At 50.0% G+C, this 18,129-nt stretch overlaps 6 protein-coding genes across 30 annotated transcripts; 2 read left to right on the forward strand and 4 right to left on the reverse strand.

Moving 5' to 3' along the window:
* Window positions 1-88: 88 nt before the first annotated feature.
* FOIG_06993 (uncharacterized protein) lies at window positions 89-2,329 on the reverse strand. Of its 2 annotated transcripts, XM_031206292.1 has the most exons (3): window positions 1,994-2,329; window positions 1,576-1,791; window positions 89-1,437 (listed from the first exon to the last, which is right to left on the reverse strand). In XM_031206292.1, exons 1-3 carry the CDS (start codon window positions 2,077-2,079, stop codon window positions 714-716), a joined length of 1,026 nt encoding a protein of 341 aa, XP_031063411.1. In that variant the 5' UTR covers window positions 2,080-2,329; the 3' UTR covers window positions 89-713. The 2 variants fall into 2 exon arrangements, with proteins under 2 accessions (XP_031063411.1, XP_031063412.1); XM_031206293.1 differs by having other exon boundaries at window positions 1,576-2,329.
* Window positions 2,330-2,890: 561 nt separating this feature from the next.
* On the reverse strand, window positions 2,891-4,085 carry FOIG_06994 (uncharacterized protein; the record flags this gene model as incomplete). The annotated part of the gene is made up of 2 exons (XM_031206294.1): window positions 2,891-3,904; window positions 3,971-4,085. The coding sequence occupies 2 exons, from the start codon at window positions 4,083-4,085 to the stop codon at window positions 3,591-3,593; spliced, it is 429 nt and encodes a 142-aa protein (XP_031063413.1). The 3' UTR covers window positions 2,891-3,590.
* Window positions 4,086-5,952: 1,867 nt separating this feature from the next.
* FOIG_06995 (phospholipase D) lies at window positions 5,953-12,909 on the forward strand. 2 transcript variants are annotated; one of them, XM_031206296.1, is made up of 3 exons: window positions 6,039-11,547; window positions 11,620-12,007; window positions 12,055-12,304. In XM_031206296.1, exons 1-3 carry the CDS (start codon window positions 6,534-6,536, stop codon window positions 12,059-12,061), a joined length of 5,409 nt encoding a protein of 1,802 aa, XP_031063415.1. In that variant the 5' UTR covers window positions 6,039-6,533; the 3' UTR covers window positions 12,062-12,304. The 2 variants fall into 2 exon arrangements, with proteins under 2 accessions (XP_031063414.1, XP_031063415.1); XM_031206295.1 differs by having other exon boundaries at window positions 5,953-12,007; window positions 12,055-12,909.
* On the reverse strand, window positions 11,981-13,218 carry FOIG_06996 (ubiquinone biosynthesis monooxygenase Coq7). Its single transcript, XM_031206297.1, has 2 exons — window positions 12,887-13,218; window positions 11,981-12,836 (listed from the first exon to the last, which is right to left on the reverse strand). The coding sequence occupies exons 1-2, from the start codon at window positions 13,064-13,066 to the stop codon at window positions 12,303-12,305; spliced, it is 714 nt and encodes a 237-aa protein (XP_031063416.1). The 5' UTR covers window positions 13,067-13,218; the 3' UTR covers window positions 11,981-12,302.
* Window positions 13,219-13,253: 35 nt separating this feature from the next.
* FOIG_06997 (uncharacterized protein) lies at window positions 13,254-15,829 on the forward strand. 2 transcript variants are annotated; one of them, XM_031206298.1, is made up of 4 exons: window positions 13,254-13,715; window positions 13,853-14,574; window positions 14,624-14,760; window positions 14,813-15,829. In XM_031206298.1, exons 1-4 carry the CDS (start codon window positions 13,534-13,536, stop codon window positions 15,560-15,562), a joined length of 1,791 nt encoding a protein of 596 aa, XP_031063417.1. In that variant the 5' UTR covers window positions 13,254-13,533; the 3' UTR covers window positions 15,563-15,829. The 2 variants fall into 2 exon arrangements, with proteins under 2 accessions (XP_031063417.1, XP_031063418.1); XM_031206299.1 differs by having other exon boundaries at window positions 13,254-14,574.
* FOIG_06998 (glycerophosphoryl diester phosphodiesterase) lies at window positions 15,739-17,907 on the reverse strand. Of its 22 annotated transcripts, none has more exons than XM_031206303.1 (5): window positions 17,347-17,907; window positions 17,093-17,286; window positions 16,811-16,990; window positions 16,648-16,748; window positions 15,739-16,554 (listed from the first exon to the last, which is right to left on the reverse strand). In XM_031206303.1, the coding sequence occupies exons 3-5, from the start codon at window positions 16,860-16,862 to the stop codon at window positions 16,024-16,026; spliced, it is 684 nt and encodes a 227-aa protein (XP_031063430.1). In that variant the 5' UTR covers window positions 16,863-16,990; window positions 17,093-17,286; window positions 17,347-17,907; the 3' UTR covers window positions 15,739-16,023. The 22 variants fall into 22 exon arrangements, with proteins under 22 accessions (XP_031063430.1, XP_031063419.1, XP_031063426.1 ...); XM_031206300.1 differs by having other exon boundaries at window positions 16,648-16,752; XM_031206319.1 differs by having other exon boundaries at window positions 16,648-16,752; window positions 17,080-17,286; window positions 17,347-17,763.
* Window positions 17,908-18,129: the final 222 nt, after the last annotated feature.

Consider the following 18,129-nt stretch of genomic DNA (forward strand, 5'->3'; position numbering starts at 1 on the left):
TCGTGGTCAAGATCTTGTTATTCAAGAATTGGTGGTGGGATGTTGTGTGCGTGAATCATTCGAATACATAGATTCGTCTCGAGGAACAGTATTCTCTTGGAGTGCAGGGGCTGGAAAAGAAGAGTCATTCAGGGCATATTATCTGTTCATAATTCAAAAGTCCCTACTATAAGCTAAGCCATCATCCATTCAATTGAAGGCGCCTTCTTCCAACTAACCAGTCTCCATGTCCCAACTCAGAATGACACCAAAACATCAATATAAAGGAACTAAATGCCGGCTCCAGGCTGGCCGTCAACTTAGTATGGAGCAATATGCGCTCGCCATTTCGTGCGTTTTCGGGGAATTCCTTGCCTCGTCACATTCGACTTCGTTCAACGACGAAGGGCTGATGAATGCTTCAGACCGCAGGCAAAGGGCGCATCACAACGGCTTGCTGAACCCAAAAGAGCTCGCAAAAAGTACCACCTTTAAGAGGCAAAGCCAAGAGAACACAATTATCCCTGAGGTATCAAAATCCCCTGACGCCTTCAACACTGAAAAACCCTCCAACGCCATGACGCCCAAATGCAAGACTGAGTAACTCAAGCGAGTGTCGCTGAGTATATGAGCGATATGGGTTGCTCGTCATCTCTGCTGCTGTCTCCCAAATCGTATAATAGGTTGTTGAGAATCAATAACCCTGTACAGCACTGGGCTCACCTCGAAACATCTTACTTCCTCAGAACGGCGTCGTAAATGCTGACCACGGCAGTGACAGCAGTGCCAGTCAGGATGCCCTTATAGCCGCCATATATGGCGTTCTCAAGGCGCATTATAGACAGATCGTTCAAAAGACCGCCAAAATTAACGCCTTGGCCGTAAACAACGAATGAAACCAAGGCTTTGACGATGCTAAAAGTCAAGGGATCGACGACATAGTCCGCATGGCTTGGGCGAGGGCGTCCGCGCGAAGGTGGGGGGCTTGTCGCGCTCAGGTTGAAGAAGTAACCAGCAAAGGAGGGGATGATGACGCTGGTCAGTATCCAAGTCAAGGCGGGAGACCAGAAGCTAGACGTTAAAAGAAGGAACATATCAGGAACATAGACAGGGTAGTCCGATGTGCCGAGTGTGCTGATAGCGGGAATTGTAAACGCGTAAACATTGCTTAGAATTTCGCGCCGAACGTTCCATAGCTCCCAACCCGCGACACAGAATAGGATGCTGGTGACGGTACTGAGAGTGTCGCGAGTCGCATGACTGACCTCGGTGATTCCACTCTCCTCGTAAAGTGACGAGACGCGCTGGCGCACAATGCTAGTGGAGCGATCAACAGCGAGAGCAACATCAGCGGGCGTGGCGGGAAGCGCAATGCGCGATGCGACCTCGGACAGAGCGCGACCAGGAGTCTCGACGAGTGCTGTCGATGTAGCTTGGGGAGAAGAGGCATCGTCGCTTCTATGGTTTAGAAAACAGGCAGTTAGCTTAGTTATTCCAGTCCCGACGCGCGATGCATTATTTGTATCATCGCGCGCGCCCAATTCAGAAGACGCCCAAAACGCGCCAGGGACTCTTGGATGATTGGAGGTCACTCACTCGGGGGTTACTTCTTCCACGACCTTGGAGGGTCGTCTTCGGACTACCTTCAGGGCATCTTCACGATTCACTTCTCTCTTGATTGGAGATCCTTGGGCCTTGGAGCGGCTGTTGAAGTAGCCAGCGAGCTCGGGGTTGGCGAGAAAGCGCGTTGAGTTCTCAGTAAGGTAGTTATCAAGAGCCACACCAAGGTCGTCTTTCTTGTAACCGTCGATACTGCATATTCGTGTCAGCGCAAGAGTGTTTCCTTGATCGCATAGAGGGGTCATGATGGTAGAGTGGGCGCGTCGCGAAGGCGCTTGGACATGCTTGGGCGCAAAATAAGAACAAAGAAAGGCGATGCGGGCAATATTGGAGAACGGGTGGTGCGCGCGTAAATGGCACGTATATCAGTAGATCGGGTGTGAAATGAACATACTCTGACAGACCAACAGACTCAGCAAGATTCTCGAGTTCGCCCTTCTTCTTGGTCTTCAGCCACGAGTTGTATCTATGGTTGGACATGTTGGTAGGTAGGTCGAAAGCGAATGCGCATAAAGCGAATTTCAGCAATTGACAAGGCGTTGTAAGTGGAGGTATAATGTGTATACGCAATGGGACACTGAGCCACGGCCAGAGGGGAGCAAATGAAGCTGGTGATGGTGATGAAGAACAGAGGTACAAGCTCGCATGTGTTGTTTGGGGGGGGTCCACGTTGGATGGGGGATGGCTGATGGCTGGTGAAGAACGGAAGGGCCCGTGTCAACAATGAGCGGCGGGTCCGGTCCCTTGTTTATGTTTTTTTTTTCTCCCGTGTCTTCTCCTTCGATCTGATGGTCAGGCCCCGCAGATCCCTTTAGTGAAAGGTGTGGATGGTTATGTTGTGACAGAAGCGCCCAATAAAAAGGCGGGAATTTCGAGCTCCTAGGAACTTCCAGCTAGGAAAATATCGGTGCCACTGACTGCTTCACTAGTACCTAATAACTGAAGTGTACCCCAGGCCGGGGCTCTCTCGCGCCAAATATGACCTCATTCTTCTTCAGCCAGCCACGGATTTTGAAGGAGCTTCTAGTGGGAAGCTTTCCATTCAATCCAATCCGATGACAATATCTGCCACAATCGACCTTATTAACGATACCAAATTTGGTATTTTGGCAGATGCCATTATGAACTACGTAGTAATGCAGTCATTAAACATAGCAGTCGACTATTGACGGTCAAGAGATGAAACAACACAAAAACACACAGATACATGGATCCAAATACGTTGTTAGTAGTATATAAATCCCTTCGCGACCCTTACCAACAGCTTGGCTAATAAATACCGATGCCAGGACTGTACCTTGAACGAAGTGGTGTAGTCCAATCAACACAACTTGGCACCACTGCTCCAATCATGAGTTTAGCATGTATTATGCAAACACCGTAGGAACACTTCCATTGGTCATCGTTATTCTAAATCCAGCTCACAAACTTTTCTCGTCCTCTCTTAACCAGCCTGACCGGCACATGTCCATCTCTGATTTTGAGTGTTAGCACTGAAGTTGCACCCCGTATCTTCTTTCTGCTGCTCGATTGAGCTTTGGCGTAGACTTCGCGCCGTGCCTCTCGATCCATTTGCTCATCACTCGCCCAATCATCTATAGCCAACTCCAGGCTGTGGTCCTTGAACAAGACCGCAAGCGTAGCAATAATTTCTCCCTGAGAAATCCGTCGGCCGAGGCATGATCTTGGCCCATCGCTAAAAGGAATGAACGAGTCTCCCTCCAGCCGAAAGAGCAGTGTGCTTGTAGAAGCACTCCCAAATTCCTCATCCCGGGGCTGGCACCCTGACTCTGTTGATCTTGCTGTTGATTCCTGGCCATTTCGATACCACCGCTCTGGGACCCAGTCGTTAATATCATCCTTGCCGTCGTTGATCAGGCTTGGTCGTCCCGGCCAACACCGTGGATTACGGTGCGCTGATACGGCACCTGACGATATGAATGTTTTGCTCGGGACAAATGACTCTTACCGCCGATAGTGATGATCTGACCCTATTTCGAAGGCACTGCTTCAGGAATTTCGACAACCGCAGGCGTCATTCTCAGAGTCTGGTTAATACAAGCGCCCAACATGCTGGCCATCTTGGGATTGATCAGGTTTTCATAGTCCCACAATGATGGATCACCATCACCACATGTCTCGTCAATGGCACCGTGAAGACTTCTTTGCGATACTGGGTTGTTTGCCAGTTCCAACAAGATAAACTGAAGCACACCTGCCGAAGTCTCCTGTCCGGCAGCTAGCATGATAAAGGTGTTTCCACGGATGTCATCGTGTGATAGTGCCCCCTTGTTCAGCTCTTTACCTTACGGGTGAGGACCGACATCAGTCCTATAGCTGGATCTTTCCAGTCAGCCCATGAGGTCCATACCATCTATACGCTCACCCCTGCGGGCTTCAATAATGTTTTCGTCCATCAGCTCCTGCATATACTCTCCAAACTCTTCGGAAGATTTTGCCGCAATTTGAGTCCTCTTAAACGGCATCAGCACTATTGTTGGTTAGCATTGATGATTTACCATGGCTTCGTGCTATACTTACAGAGAAGCCAGCGTGGTAGGGGGGAGCATAAGAATATTCTCCGAAGCGGTTGCAATGGCCGTAGCAACACTCAATTCATGGTCAGCAATGGGCTTAGGAGATCCATACTTGGGCATCCTTGGGTCAGCTTTTGAGGGCAATGACTCCCCAGGCCATATTCAGTAGAGGCCAAACCCGGGACAGGCGATAAAGTTCGGTGTCGGCCTCATTATATTCTGATTGAGTGTAGTGATGGTACCGCTATCATTCCCACCAGTCCCCACGGCATCATCTGCTTACTCGAGCCAAGCCTCCCACTAGGCTTCAGGAAATATTTTGATGATTGGAATCCAGACTTTTATGTTTTAACAGCCAGAGCAAGAAAAGTAGTGAGCAAGCTGCGGAACTTGTATAAACTATGGAACGTACTAAGGTGAGACAAAATATAACGTACGAGCAATAGTATAAGACACGCCACTTTCTTTTGAGAGCACAGTGGTTTGTCGTGGGTTACTTGTAAATGTGTATATAAGATACAGAATAGTTATCTAAATTAGCAATATAAATGCCTAGACATTTGGCTGATTGTCAAGTGGAGCATAGCGTACTGTATAGGGTGACCTCCATCGTATTGACAGAACTCTGCTGAGTTGAAATGCTTGCAGTTCAGGCCTGATGAAATGTCAGCAATACTATTATTGAGGGTGGAGGGCAGACAATAAGAGAACCCGAAATGATCGTGTTTTACTTTTGTTCCTCCTATGCGTTGGTTGAGGCGCTGGTCACTTCGACTTATGAACGGCTATTATTGATGGTGTTGGTCTGACATCTGAAACCAGGATCGTAGCTTCATCCGTAGGCCTACATCAGTTGAAACAAGTGCGATTTGTTTCTTGGCCAACTCCGGTTGCTCATTCTTCAGGTAGGCAAAGACAGAGGACATTATCCATGTCGACTTGTACTATGTGGCTGGGAGATAGTAAGATCAAACTGAGCTTGCCATTGGTCAAATCATAGGTCCAACAGAGAACTTGAGATGGAATTGATCACAACGGGTAACAGTGCCAGGGTAACTGTTGTTATAACGGTGATTTGGTTGTGCAATAAGAGATAATCATAACTGTGGGACATGAACCTGGTTAAAGAGGATGAGATATGAGAATATGGATGTAATTCATGTAGAAGCACCAGGACAATTAAGTATGCTTAGTATTTTACGAGTAGTATTGTCAATACCTTGGTCTGCTTCTACGCGCATCTCTGTAGAGCGACGGAGGCAAGAAGAACATAACTCCCTTCTATACATATACATAAGGTAGTATATGTAGGTATTTGGGTCAAAAGGTTAAGTCAACTTTCAGAGGTAATTCGATTAATTTCAACCTTAATTTCCTCTGACCTAGGTCCAGTATGGGGCATCCAGAGGCCCGAACAAGCCGTTGGAACTATCATGATCAAGACATCGTTAAATGATTTACACTGAGGCCATAAGATAATGACAAATCCTGTTGAAGTCACAGCTACAGAAAAGTTACCTATGTATACCAAATCCAATGTTGATCGCCATTTCACCCTGAAACCCACCCATTATTTGAGGATCTTGTCGAGATGGGTAGGAGGCGCTGCGGGCGTTTGGACGGGTTGGTTTCAGGACCTTAGTCTGGCAGGTAGCTTCCACCCATGACCGCTCATCTACCTTAGCAACTTAGGACTAAGGTACCTAAGTAACTTAGGGGATTATCCAGGTGGGTTCCGTCGCCCTTTCCGCACAGCAGGTGCAAATAAGGATGCTCTAATTAGAGCCTATGCCGTTTCTAGTTTAAAGCTGAACCGGGCAGACTCGAAATTCAGTGGAGCTCGATTCTTGTCCATCTCGAATGCGCAGAGAGGAACCTGGACAGATCGTCCATCCGCGACTGACTTGACAAGGGTTAGGTTGGTCGTCTCCCAAAAATTTGGTACATGGACCGTGATTAAAGGATGTCAAACTCCCTTTGAACCCCGATATTTGTTGTCCGACACAAGTCTCGTGACGGCGACGATAACGCTGTACAGCAAACCCTTTTCTCGACTACAGTACTAAAATCATCTCCGCTGTTCCGTCATTCATCCATCTTCATCGACCGCTTGTTTAGTTCGTCACCACCCTTCGCCGCGCGACCAACATACGTGCGTGCGACGCTTGAAGGCCCCCCTTTACGAACCACACACTTTGTGCTTGCTTGTGACAAGAACGACCGCATATAGATCGCCATTTCCAAGTTTGATTATTTTCTGTTCCTTTCAGCATGTTTTACGTGGCTGCAACAGTTGAACACATAATACCCTTTTCCAGCTTGCCAGTTGTCCTTGCCAATTAGGTAGTATAGGATAGGACTGCCACCAGACCTTCGAATCAAGAGCGACAACTCGTCATGACGCAACATCGACCAGACGGGGATGTCTCGCCCATGGACGTCAGTCCTCGTTCAGTTTCCCCAGAGAACCCGAATCTCCAACCTGCTGCCCCCCCTGTTTCCAAATCAACCTCCGATACTCTCCTACCTCCCGTCGATCTCAAGATTACAGCCTTGTCAGACCCTCCAGGTTCGACCAAAGAAACGAAGCCAGCTTCAAACGAATTGGCTTTGGGCCAGGGCAAGGCACCTTCATCGGCTATACCAAGATCCACCCCAGCTTCAACCAAGTCGCTCAAGGACCATGGCATTAGCGACCGAGACTTTGGCCTGGTTGTTGACGGTGACGGACAAGACAATAGTCAGGCGCCTTCGAGACCGAGCATACAGTTCACCCGCCCAGATGGCGTTGATACGCCTCCAACATTCATGCGAGGCTCTTCATGGGAAGAGCCAGAAACCCCAGGCAAATCTCGTGGTGCCTCCTTGATGTCCAAACTCAAGGCTCTCACCAACAACGGTGGCGTGTCGACACCAAAGTCATCTACTGTGGCTGGGCCTTCGAGTCAAGGCATTCAATCGAACATCAACTCTCCGACGCGACCGAGCCGTGGAGTCCCTGGCACTTTGACAGAGGAGGACACTGACGCCGATGCTGACGCCGAGGAAACAGCCGATGAGGGCAGCCCCGGAGATGACAAATCGAAGAAAAAGAAACAGAAGAGAAGGATGCGCCGCACAAAGAAGGCAAACACTTCTACACCTGGAACGCCTCGGCGCTTTGTGAGCGACATCGATGTGTTGGATAGCTTCGACCAGTTGGTCAAGCGCCGTGCAAGTATGCCCGATGCAACTGTCCCTGATTATGGTGTCTCTGAAGGCGAAGGTAGAGACCGCTTGGGCATGGCTTTCCGTAGAGGAAACTCTTGGATGACTTCCGCTGTGCGACACCATGGCGAGGAAACTGATGAAGTCGAAAGCCCTGGAGCGGTTGGACGACGAACAGGTCATGTCCGCCGAATCACCGTTTTTGGTGGTGGAGGGGTTTCGGATGGTGATGCTATGACACCTCGACGCCCCTTCTTCACTTCTGAACGTGCGTCCACTTTTGGTGCTCAGAAGTGGAAGCAAGTCAAGAACACACTAAAACTCCTTCGACAGAAGAAAGAAGATCGTTTTGACTATTTTAAATCGGCTGAGCTGATGGCCGAACTAAGGGCTGGTGCTCCCGCCGTTCTTATGCTTGCTAGCATGATACAAAGAGATGAACACGGGAACAAGAGAATCCCGGTTCTTCTTGAGCAGCTCAAGCTTCGCATTACCGATAGCTCCCCCATGGAGGATGACGACAAGGATCGACACTGGCTATTCACTATAGAACTGGAATACGGAAGTGGACCGAGCAGAATGAGTTGGACTGTAACTCGAACGCTTAGAGATATCTACAATCTACATTTGCGTTACAAGTTTGCTATCAACAACGAAAAGTACATGCCCGGGCGCATGGACTTGGGTGGCCGGCCGAAGCAACCCAAATTTCCATACTCGGCCTTCCCTTATCTTCGCGGTGCTCGCAAGAAGGGAGAAGAAAGCGATGAAGAAGATCAAGCCAGTATTCGCGGAGAAGAAGAGACAGCTGGCGAAGGTACAGCAACTGAAGCAGTAGGAGACGGCATTCTCAGTGACCCCGAAAATCCCGGTGGCCTCCCACGAAGGAAGTCTCGCAATTTCCTGGGGATGGGCCCAAGGCGCAGATCCACAGGCATTACCGATCCTGGGGATATGTCCAACACAGAGGGTCCAGGAATGCCTGCTATGGACATGGCAACGCGGAGACAACGTTATGTTGAGAAGCAACGGCGTATTCTTGAAAAGTACCTGTCTGAGATGATCAGATGGCTCATGTTCAGAGCTGACAGCAACCGGCTCTGCCGCTTTCTCGAACTCTCGGCCCTTGGCGTTCGCCTCGCCGCCGAGGGTAGTTACCATGGAAAGGAGTGTTACCTTCATATCCAACCTTCGAAGGGTTTAGACTTTCGCCGTGCTTTGACACCAGCGAAGGTTATCTCTCGACACAGTCGGAAATGGTTCCTCGTACGACAGAGCTATATCGTCTGCGTAGAGTCCCCCGAAAACATGAACATTTTTGATGTGTACCTAGTCGATTCGAAATTCAGTATTTCCTCGAAGCGAAGTAAGGTCAAGGCGATTGGCTCCGCTGAGAAGAAGGCTGAGATCGATTTGACTGTGGAGGCACCCCCTGACAAACATCATACTATGACTCTTCGTTCATCTGAACGCAAGGTCCGCCTCTTCTCCCGCAACCAATCCGTAATGAAGCAGTTTGAGGATTCCATCAACCAGATGCTCAAGCAAACTCCCTGGTATCAGAACAAACGATTTGACAGTTTCTCTCCAGTACGAAACCATGTATTTGCCCAATGGCTCGTCGACGGCCGCGACTATATGTGGAACGTTTCTCGAGCTATCAATATGGCCCGCGATGTCATTTACATCCACGATTGGTGGCTGAGCCCCGAGCTGTACATGCGCAGACCAGCGGCTATCAGCCAGAAATGGCGACTGGATAGACTGCTACAGAAGAAAGCTAGAGAAGGTGTTAAAGTCTTTGTCATAGTGTACCGAAACGTCGAAGCCGCCATTCCGATAGATTCCGAGTATACCAAGTTTTCATTGTTGAACCTCCACCCTAACATCTTCGTACAACGATCCCCCAACCAATTCAAGAAGAACCAGTTCTTCTTCGCTCACCACGAGAAGATCTGCATCGTGGATCACGATGTAGCCTTTGTTGGAGGAATTGATTTGTGCTTTGGACGATGGGATAGTCCTCAGCATCCTATCGTCGACGACAAACCAACTGGATTTGAGATGTCTGAGACACCTAAGGATGCAGAGCATTGCCAGTTATTCCCTGGAAAGGACTATTCAAATCCTCGAGTGCAGGACTTCTTCAGGCTCAACGAGCCGTATGAGGAAATGTACGACCGAAGCAAAGTACCTCGCATGCCTTGGCATGATGTTGCCATGCAAGTTGTGGGCCAGCCTGCAAGAGACTTGACGCGCCACTTCGTCCAGCGTTGGAATTACCTTCGCCGAGGACGGAAGCCTACACGCCCATTGCCCTTCCTGCTCCCCCCGCCGGATGCTAACGTAGATGAGTTGAAGGAGCTGGGTTTAACTGGCACTTGCGAAGTCCAAATTCTTCGATCTGCCACCACTTGGTCTTTGGGCATCGAGCAGACTGAGCACAGTATTCAGAATGCATACATCAAAATGATCGAGGAGTCAGATCATTTTGTCTATATGGAAAACCAGTTTTTCATTACCAGTACTGAGGCATATAACACCAGAATCGTGAACCGTATCGGCGACGCTCTCGTTGAACGAATCATACGGGCTCACGAGAATGATGAAGACTGGCGTTGCGTTATTGTTATTCCCCTCATGCCTGGATTTCAAAATACAGTCGATGAACAGGAGGGTACAAGTGTTCGCCTGATCTTGATGTGTCAGTACGCTAGTATTTGTAGAGGTGAACAGTCCATCTTTGGCAGGCTTCGAGCCGCTGGCATTGAGCCGGAAGACTACATCGCCTTCTACTCGCTTCGTCAGTGGGGAATCATGAGTAACGATGTCCTTGTTACCGAGCAACTCTACATCCATGCCAAGACAATTATCGTTGATGACCGCGTGGCTCTTATCGGCTCCGCCAACATTAATGAGCGATCAATGCTTGGTAGTCGTGACTCGGAGTGTGCTGCAATCGTTCGAGATACTGACATGATCAATTCGACAATGGCTGGAAGACCGTACCAGGTTGGCCGTTTTGCTCACACACTCCGACTCCGACTGATGCGAGAACATCTCGGCCTCGACGTTGACGAAATACTTGAGCAAGAGCGCCAGGCAGAGCTTGACCGTCAAGATTTCGAGAAGGAGATGGAGGATATATATAATGAAGAGAATGGTGGCCCTGCCGATTCCTCAAAGCTTTCACCGAAACGCCCCGATCACCTACGTATTCCAAGTATTAACCATGACCTAGATGCTGCTGTTGAGGTTGAAGACGACAGCAGCAGCAGCAGCAGCAGCAGCGACAGTAACGCAGAAGTGGATAGTACTGTCATTAATCAAGCAGAGGATAAGGTAAAGCATGAGCTGGACGTGACCGGTTATGGGCCTGACCGTTGGAAGTCTGCCGAGAAATCTGGCCTTGATGCTGGCCGCGATTCTGTTATCATCAATGGTCGCGAAGTCCTTGTTAGCAATATAAGCAATGAAGGCAAGGGGACACTGCAATCACCCAAGGAAACACAGCCACACAGTCCTCAGCCCGATAATCGATATCTGGACCCAGGAAACCACAACGACGGCCTCCCCCCTGTGCCAGCTCTAAACCGTCGCACTACAGATCAACTTGGTCTGCCCCGTCCCGCACAGCTACCGTCTTTGCCGATAAGCGACGATACTGACATTGGCGGCCCTCCACTACATATCGATCCTGAAACGGGAAAACCGGTTAATGGTGTTTTCCATCCGATGGCCGCAGATATTCATTTAGCACACATTGACAAAGACTGTATGGTAGATCCAGTCAACCCCAACTTTATTGACGAAATTTGGAACCGGGCTGCTCAAAACAACACGAAGCTCTATCGCCGAGTGTTTCGCTGCATGCCGGATTCCGAAGTGAGCACTTGGGCAGAGTATCGAGAGTACACGACCTACGGCGAGAGGTTCCGGGCAAGCATGGAAGGTGGCCGATCCAGAGGTGAAGACTCGGAGTTTCCTCCATCCTCGAGACATCGTGGATCCACTGCGGGTGGTGCTGGTGTTAGTGCACCAGGACCAGAGGTGATGGCTAAGGCCGTTGAAACTGAAGCGGAGAAGGCAATCGGAAGAATGACCGAGAAGCTCCCTCTTGGCCACCATGAGGAGGATAGAATCAAAATCGTCATTCCTGACGAAAGCCAGCGCGATGCTGATGAAAAACAAGCAATGAAAGATGGTGAGGCTATATCATCACGACCCACCACTGGGCTGGAGAATGAGAATGGTTCTGATGCACATCAACACATAGAGGCACCATCTCCAGTCTACTCGCCCGGAGATACCCCATTCCCTGCCTTCGATGGAGGCAGCAGTGGAAGATACCTTGACCCACAGACAGGTACCAAGGACAGAGAGAGGCGCACTACTTTTTCCACGCTCGAGAAACCATCCTCAAGAGATACCAATGCCCCTCCCCCGGGGCAGTTTGGCTCAGTGAAGCGCAGACGCCGTGCAACCACTAAGAATAGCCGACGCGGCTTTAGTATCGATGACATGCCATCACGGGGGCAGGCTGAAGAGCTTTTAAATATGGTCCAGGGCAATATCGTGCAGTTCCCTTATGATTGGCTCCTTACGGAAGAGCAGAACGGGAACTGGGGTTACCAAGTCGATGGCGTCGCCCCCTTGGCAATTTAGTAAGTCCAGCTCTTCGAATGGACGGCAGAATACTAACAAAATGAAGTAACTAAACCTGCCCTTGATCCTGCTCTCCTCGAGATGGTGTATTCTGACTCTAACTTTGCACAAGGCATGGCAAGGAGTTTGATCAGGTAGTTTTGCACTTTATTCATGGGAAGCATTCGACAAGCGCGTCCATCCTCTCTCACACGCGCATGTTTCTTTCTATCTCCTAGTTCTTATTCATACATGTTTGTCCAAGGAGCCTCGCGTAGGCCTATATTACAATTATAATACATCTGATTTGAGGCTTCAAACTTTTTCGCTTACCCAGATAGCACCTCGGCAGCCTGCGCGGATGACGCCAGTGAGAAGCCAGTGAGGTTCTGCCTTTTGTGCATCATGCTCTACAGCATGATCGAGATGCTCCAGTTCCTCGTCTCGTATCACTCTGAGGGTCTTGACAAGATCTGATAACTCCTCGCCGACTTCGTAACCCTCGGCTTCCCACTGCGTAACCATTTCCAACAATGTCCGAATTTGTTCGTTGTAGTGGCCACCAATCTCTGTCTCGACAGCCTCGGTACAAGCCATAGCAGCTTCGTAACCGAGCATAGCAGTAGACCAGCCTAGGCCAGTAGCCATGACGGACCACAAAGGGTACAGGGCAGTAGGGCGAATGCGATGCTTGTGAATGAGGCCATTAAAGGTCTTAAAGTGACCGTCTTCTTGATCATACATATGCGTCATCAGCTTGCGGAGATGAGGCTTTGATCGGAGAAGGATGGGTGACTGGGCAGCATAAATGAGGACTGCAGCGAGTTCACCAGCTTGATTGACACGAAGCTACCAGAATATCAGTCACCAATAAAATGAATTCGTCTCGGAAGTCCTACAGCTGAGTCGAGATAATCACGTTGCTCCTGGGTGAGTGCTTTGAGTTTCTTGGGAGACCCAGACGTTGAGACTGAGGCTTGAGCCGTGGCGATGGTGCGAACACATGACTTGTAAAGACTTGGTGTTGATCGTACTAAAAGAGAGCGCGGAGGCCTGGCAAGAGTTCTGGATAAAGACATAACTGTTACACAAAGCCTGGCCTACTTGTCAATCATCAATTGATGGCGGGCCCGAAATCGAACGATGAGCATTATGGGCGTCGACATTCTCGGTGAGCAGTCCGCTCACCGAGGGCGGACTAAAGCTTCCCCGGCAGTCGCACCAGCCACACACGTGCAGCAGCATGACATAACCTTGGCCAATGAGGTGTTGGGTGGAAACCACGAATTCAGAACAAGTCTTGAAGGAGAAGCTATTGTGCACTTCTGCTTTACGCATAATCCTCTTCTCTTCCATCCACTTTCGCCTCTTTCATCGCTCAACCCTCCCGCGCGCACGATTACGCATTTCCCTCGACCCTTTCTTATCACCAAATTCTCACCGGGTTCACCTAATACGCGTAGAACGCGGTTGCGCCTGGGCATACGACTGTTGTCTTTTAGAGCCATTGCGTTCTGTGTCGTTACTGGCTCACCACAAGATCGCCATGTCTGACGTTGACGACGAGCTTCTCGCTCTCGCAGGTGGGGATTCCGATGATGAAGCTTCTGGCAACGAGAGCAGGGGCGGATCGCCATCGCCGCCTCCAGCGAAAAGAAGTGGTTCCAAGAAAGGGGCGGGAAAGAAGTCGCGACGAGGAAACGATGACTCTGAGGAGGAGGGTGAGGCGTGAGTGATGTTTCTTAAATCGGTGGCATGATGATCTGGAGCTTGAACACTGTCCTGGCCCCCTAATCCGCTTCCTGTTTGCGGCTCCTCCAGATCACTGCGATACACTCACAGCATGCTGACCCATCGTGATTTAGGTCTGCGCCAGGAACGCCAAACTCTCTTGAGTCCGCTCCTATGGATGAATCTGACTCCGACGACGAACCATCGCGAGGTCGAGCAGCGGCTGCAGAGGACGACGATGAGGCCTACCCAATTGATGGTCGATACAAGAGTCAGAAGGAAAAAGCAGAGATCATGGCCTTGCCAGAACTCGAACGTGAACAGCTTATTGCTGAGCGTATGACGGACATAGAGCGTCAGCGACAGAACCGCCTGCTCCGTCAGATGGTAAGCAACATGGAGAATGAGGAGCGCAAACAGGTCAAAAAGAAGCGCAGTGCTGGAACTGCGGAGCTGGAAGATGGCGATCGAAAAGCATCACGGCCGCGCACAGAGAGCAAGAGGGAGACCGCGATGGACTCTTTGCGCCAAGCCAAGGCAGAGAAAGCACGTCGACGGGAGGATCTCGAGAGACGAAAGGATAATTACTCTCCACGCAGACGCAACTCTGGGGCAGAGGACAGTGACGATGACTATAATCGCGGACGCTCCCCAACACCCGATGCCGACGAAAATCGCGATCAACCGCCAGCTGAGTTACGCGATTATGAACGTGTTCGATTGGGGCGAAACGAGTTCGCTCAGGTCTGTTTCACTCCTGGATTCGAGCAGGCTATCACTGGATGTTATATACGTATTGCTCTTGGACCGCATCCTGAAAGTGGCATTGAGCAGTATCGCATGGCAGCCATCAAAGGTTTGTAACAAATAGTACAGTACGGCAGTAGGACTGACATTTTTCACAGGCTTCACGACCAGTCGCCCATATGCTCTTCAGGGGCCCAACGGTGCATTCGTCACAGATCAGTATGTCAAGGCGGCGCACGGTAAGGCAATCAAGGAGTTTCCTTTCATCGCTGCCTCGAGCGGAAAGTTCACAGAGGTATGTTGAACTAAAACTGCTTTCTTGGATTGATACTGAACTGGGGCCACAGAACGAGCTCAATCGGTACAAGGTCACATGCCATAATGAGGGTGTGACACTCCCAAGCAAGGCTTACCTTATGGATAAAATTGATGAGATCAACGGCTTGATTAATCATTCATGGACCACAGAGGAAATCAAGGCTCGACTTGCACGGATAAAAGAGCTGAAAAGGCGATTTGACCCCTCCGAGCGAGAGCGCATAGCCCACTTACTTGAGGAAGCAAGACAACGTGGCGAGCACGATAAGGCCGAAGAGCTACAGGAGGAGCTCGACAACCTTGGTTCCCAGCGCTTAGCATTTAGGACGAGTCTGGGCTCCTCGAAGCACAACGAAGTACCCAAGGCCCAAACTGAGCAAGATCGACTGGCTGAGCGTAACCGAGAGAACCGACGTTTGAACGCGGAAGCTGTACGAAAGGCCCAGTTGAAGGAGAAAGCGAAGTCGAAGGAGATCGAGGCAGCCCTCAAACGTGGTGAAACCTACCAAGGTGACATGTCAAGACGACTTAGGACCAAGGCCAAGTTCGTTTATGACGCTAACGAGAAAGTGGAACAAAAGCCAGCGGCCAACGGCAGCGGAACCAACACTCCTGGGACTAGCACACCGAAGGCGGCCGCCAAATCCCAACTACTACCTCATCTTGCAAAGCTGCAGGAGGAGAAACACAAGGAGAAGGGCATCCCTACTATACATAAGCCGCTGATGGATGACGATGTGATTGGGTCGCTAGACCTGGATATTGACGTTGAAATTTGAGGGGGAACACAAAGACAGGGGCGGGGCATCATGAGCAGCGTTTTGGTTGTTATGGTCTTTTACACAGTGCGTTACGGCTAGAATCAAGAGACAGGGCAGGGCGGATTACATACATATCTCAACACAGAGTCTACTTGAGCCCAAAAGGATCTGTGACCAGGTAGACCTTGGTAGACAGTCACTATAATTCTGATGATCCAACGGTTCCTGTGTCGTGGTCAGTACGTAGGCATATGGTGATGGCTAGCCCTTCAAGGGCAGTGCTGGTACGAATGACCGCATATATTGATTGTGAACACCCAAGGCTGTCAAGGTTGATGGGCTCATCTGCGCCAAATGTAAGCCTGGCGTAGCCCACAAAGCCAGTAAGTTGTCCAAGTTTTGTTGCTGTATTCAAAGTCAACCGTTACCTAGGCCATTGGTGGCATCCCTTTCTGTTATCACTCATCATATTTCGTCTACTATTTATCCAGGCTCCGGCGGTCTCGGAGAAAATCAAACTTGCCCTGCATCCTTCTGAGAACATGGTAGGCCATCATCAAGGTTTCCGTCAGGATAACGACGGCTACCATCTCTGCCTTCTTCCTTATCCTTTCAGTCAGAGCTAGCTTTGGTCTGGTGAGCTTGCCATCCATCTCGTTTTCAAACTTTTCGCACATCTCGAGGTACAAACGAGGATTGTCAGTGATGACACCATCTATCAAGGCAGGCCCCTCGATCTTTCCATTGCGGCGCCGTGGATGACACAGATTTTGACGGATACACCAGTCCATGTGGCGAGGTTCGTTGACTGTCCACGTCATGAGAAGCTTGTCAGTCTGTCGAAGTTCGCGTAAAAAGAGTCTTCCTGATGGACCGATGAGAGTCTTGTGGTTGAGATTGAAGCCGAGGTTAGGTACACGCAGAAAGTGGTGCGAATATAAGAGGGAGGTGCTGATATGGGCCAATGGATAAGTTGGAAGTCGACTACGCGCAGCCTGCAGGAATGATGCCTGTTCAATCATGTCAGCAGCAATATCATCAAAGCGTCCATGTGGAAGTGTAGAAACTGTGCTAAGGGTGTCAGCTTAGGCAATGCAGCTTACATTCCAGCATCCCAGAATAATACGTTGATCCCATGGCACAGGTCCCTGGACGCCGTCTAGATCCCTCGCAATTGCAGCCATCAATTCTGCCGGGTCATCATCTAGCTGGGAGGTCCGCATTAGCTTCCGTCTTATGACACATGCTTGAGCTGATGCAGCGGACCTTGATATCTAAAACCACCCAAATGTCTTGCATTTTCGGCTGAGCCAACCATTGAAGAAAGTCTTTGAGCCGCGGCATAGGTTCATGAGGCTCGGCTACTGTGCGTAAAGTGCTGAGATACTCCCACGAGCACTCTCCGATGCGAGCGTCAATGCCAAAGCAGCGTTTAAGGGATGCATCCTGCTCAAGTGTAAGCTGAGCCGAGCCAAGCCAAGTAAGCCAAGTCGTGATGGAGACAATGAGCATGCCATGGTGGGGAGCGAACCTACTACTCTAACTTACATGTGATATCACAGCAACACCATCGACCGAGATATGAATATCGGTTTCTATCGCATGAGCACCAGCTTTGACTGCACCTCGGAAGGCGGCCATGGTGTTTTCGGGCCAATCAAGCTTTGCGCCGCGATGAGCAATTGCTTGTGGGAGCCGCCGAGAAGGATCTCGTGGTGACGGTCTGGCGGTGGCCCATGGTGCTGTTATGAAGCGAATTTAGTGGTGCCGCAAAGGCCTATCTTCTCGTTGGCGTGTCTGACCTTGAGGAACAGGCCCTGGTTGGGCGTCATTCTTGATTGAAGACTGTCGCTCCGCCCCCATTGTCGATGTATGTGGAAACCGATTAAGCCAAGTTGATGAAGATTTAGAAGGGACTCGCTCGCAATAGGGTCCCTGGCAATGGAATGACTGAAATGACCAAACAGATCGACGAATACACGCTTTCTTGTTTAGAAAACTCAAGGTCATGGATTCTCGAGACAACTTAAGACCAGGGCGCTCATGCGCTTTCGTTGGCCATGGTCGATAGAGCTTTCTCCATTAGGTAGATCCACTGCTAGGAAAGAAACACGATAGCAAATTGGGGAGTCGTGACGGGCTGATTCACTTGGAGACGTCATCCCCGCCCCCTTGATACATGTTGTGCACGGCCACACTTGGCTTCGCCAGCCTCACTCCAATGTGATTCCACCTTGACTCTCTACAGTTAATCTGGCCTGAACAGCATTCCTATGTGCCTTTCTTCTTCAATTGGCTCGAGTGACTGGTGGATGATCTAGCCTCTCTGCATCCTCAGCTCTCGACCTATAACGTAGCCCGCTGTCGAATCCATAGTCAAGCTTGCTTGATATGATCTGATTCAGGTAGGTCTGGGAGTCGAGATTGAGTCTGATGAAAGACAAAGACTGAGAGCAGGGCCAACTGTCTGAGTACCTGAGCTATGTCACAGTGTTTGGCACGAGCTTGATGAAACTGCAAGACAGTATAGGATGTACGCCCGGGTCAGTTCCCGAGGCACACCGGCTACGGTTCAGACTCATGCG

This window comes from Fusarium odoratissimum (genome assembly GCF_000260195.1).
Source record: "Fusarium odoratissimum NRRL 54006 unplaced genomic scaffold supercont1.10, whole genome shotgun sequence".
Taxonomy (NCBI): Eukaryota; Fungi; Ascomycota; class Sordariomycetes; order Hypocreales; family Nectriaceae; genus Fusarium; species Fusarium odoratissimum.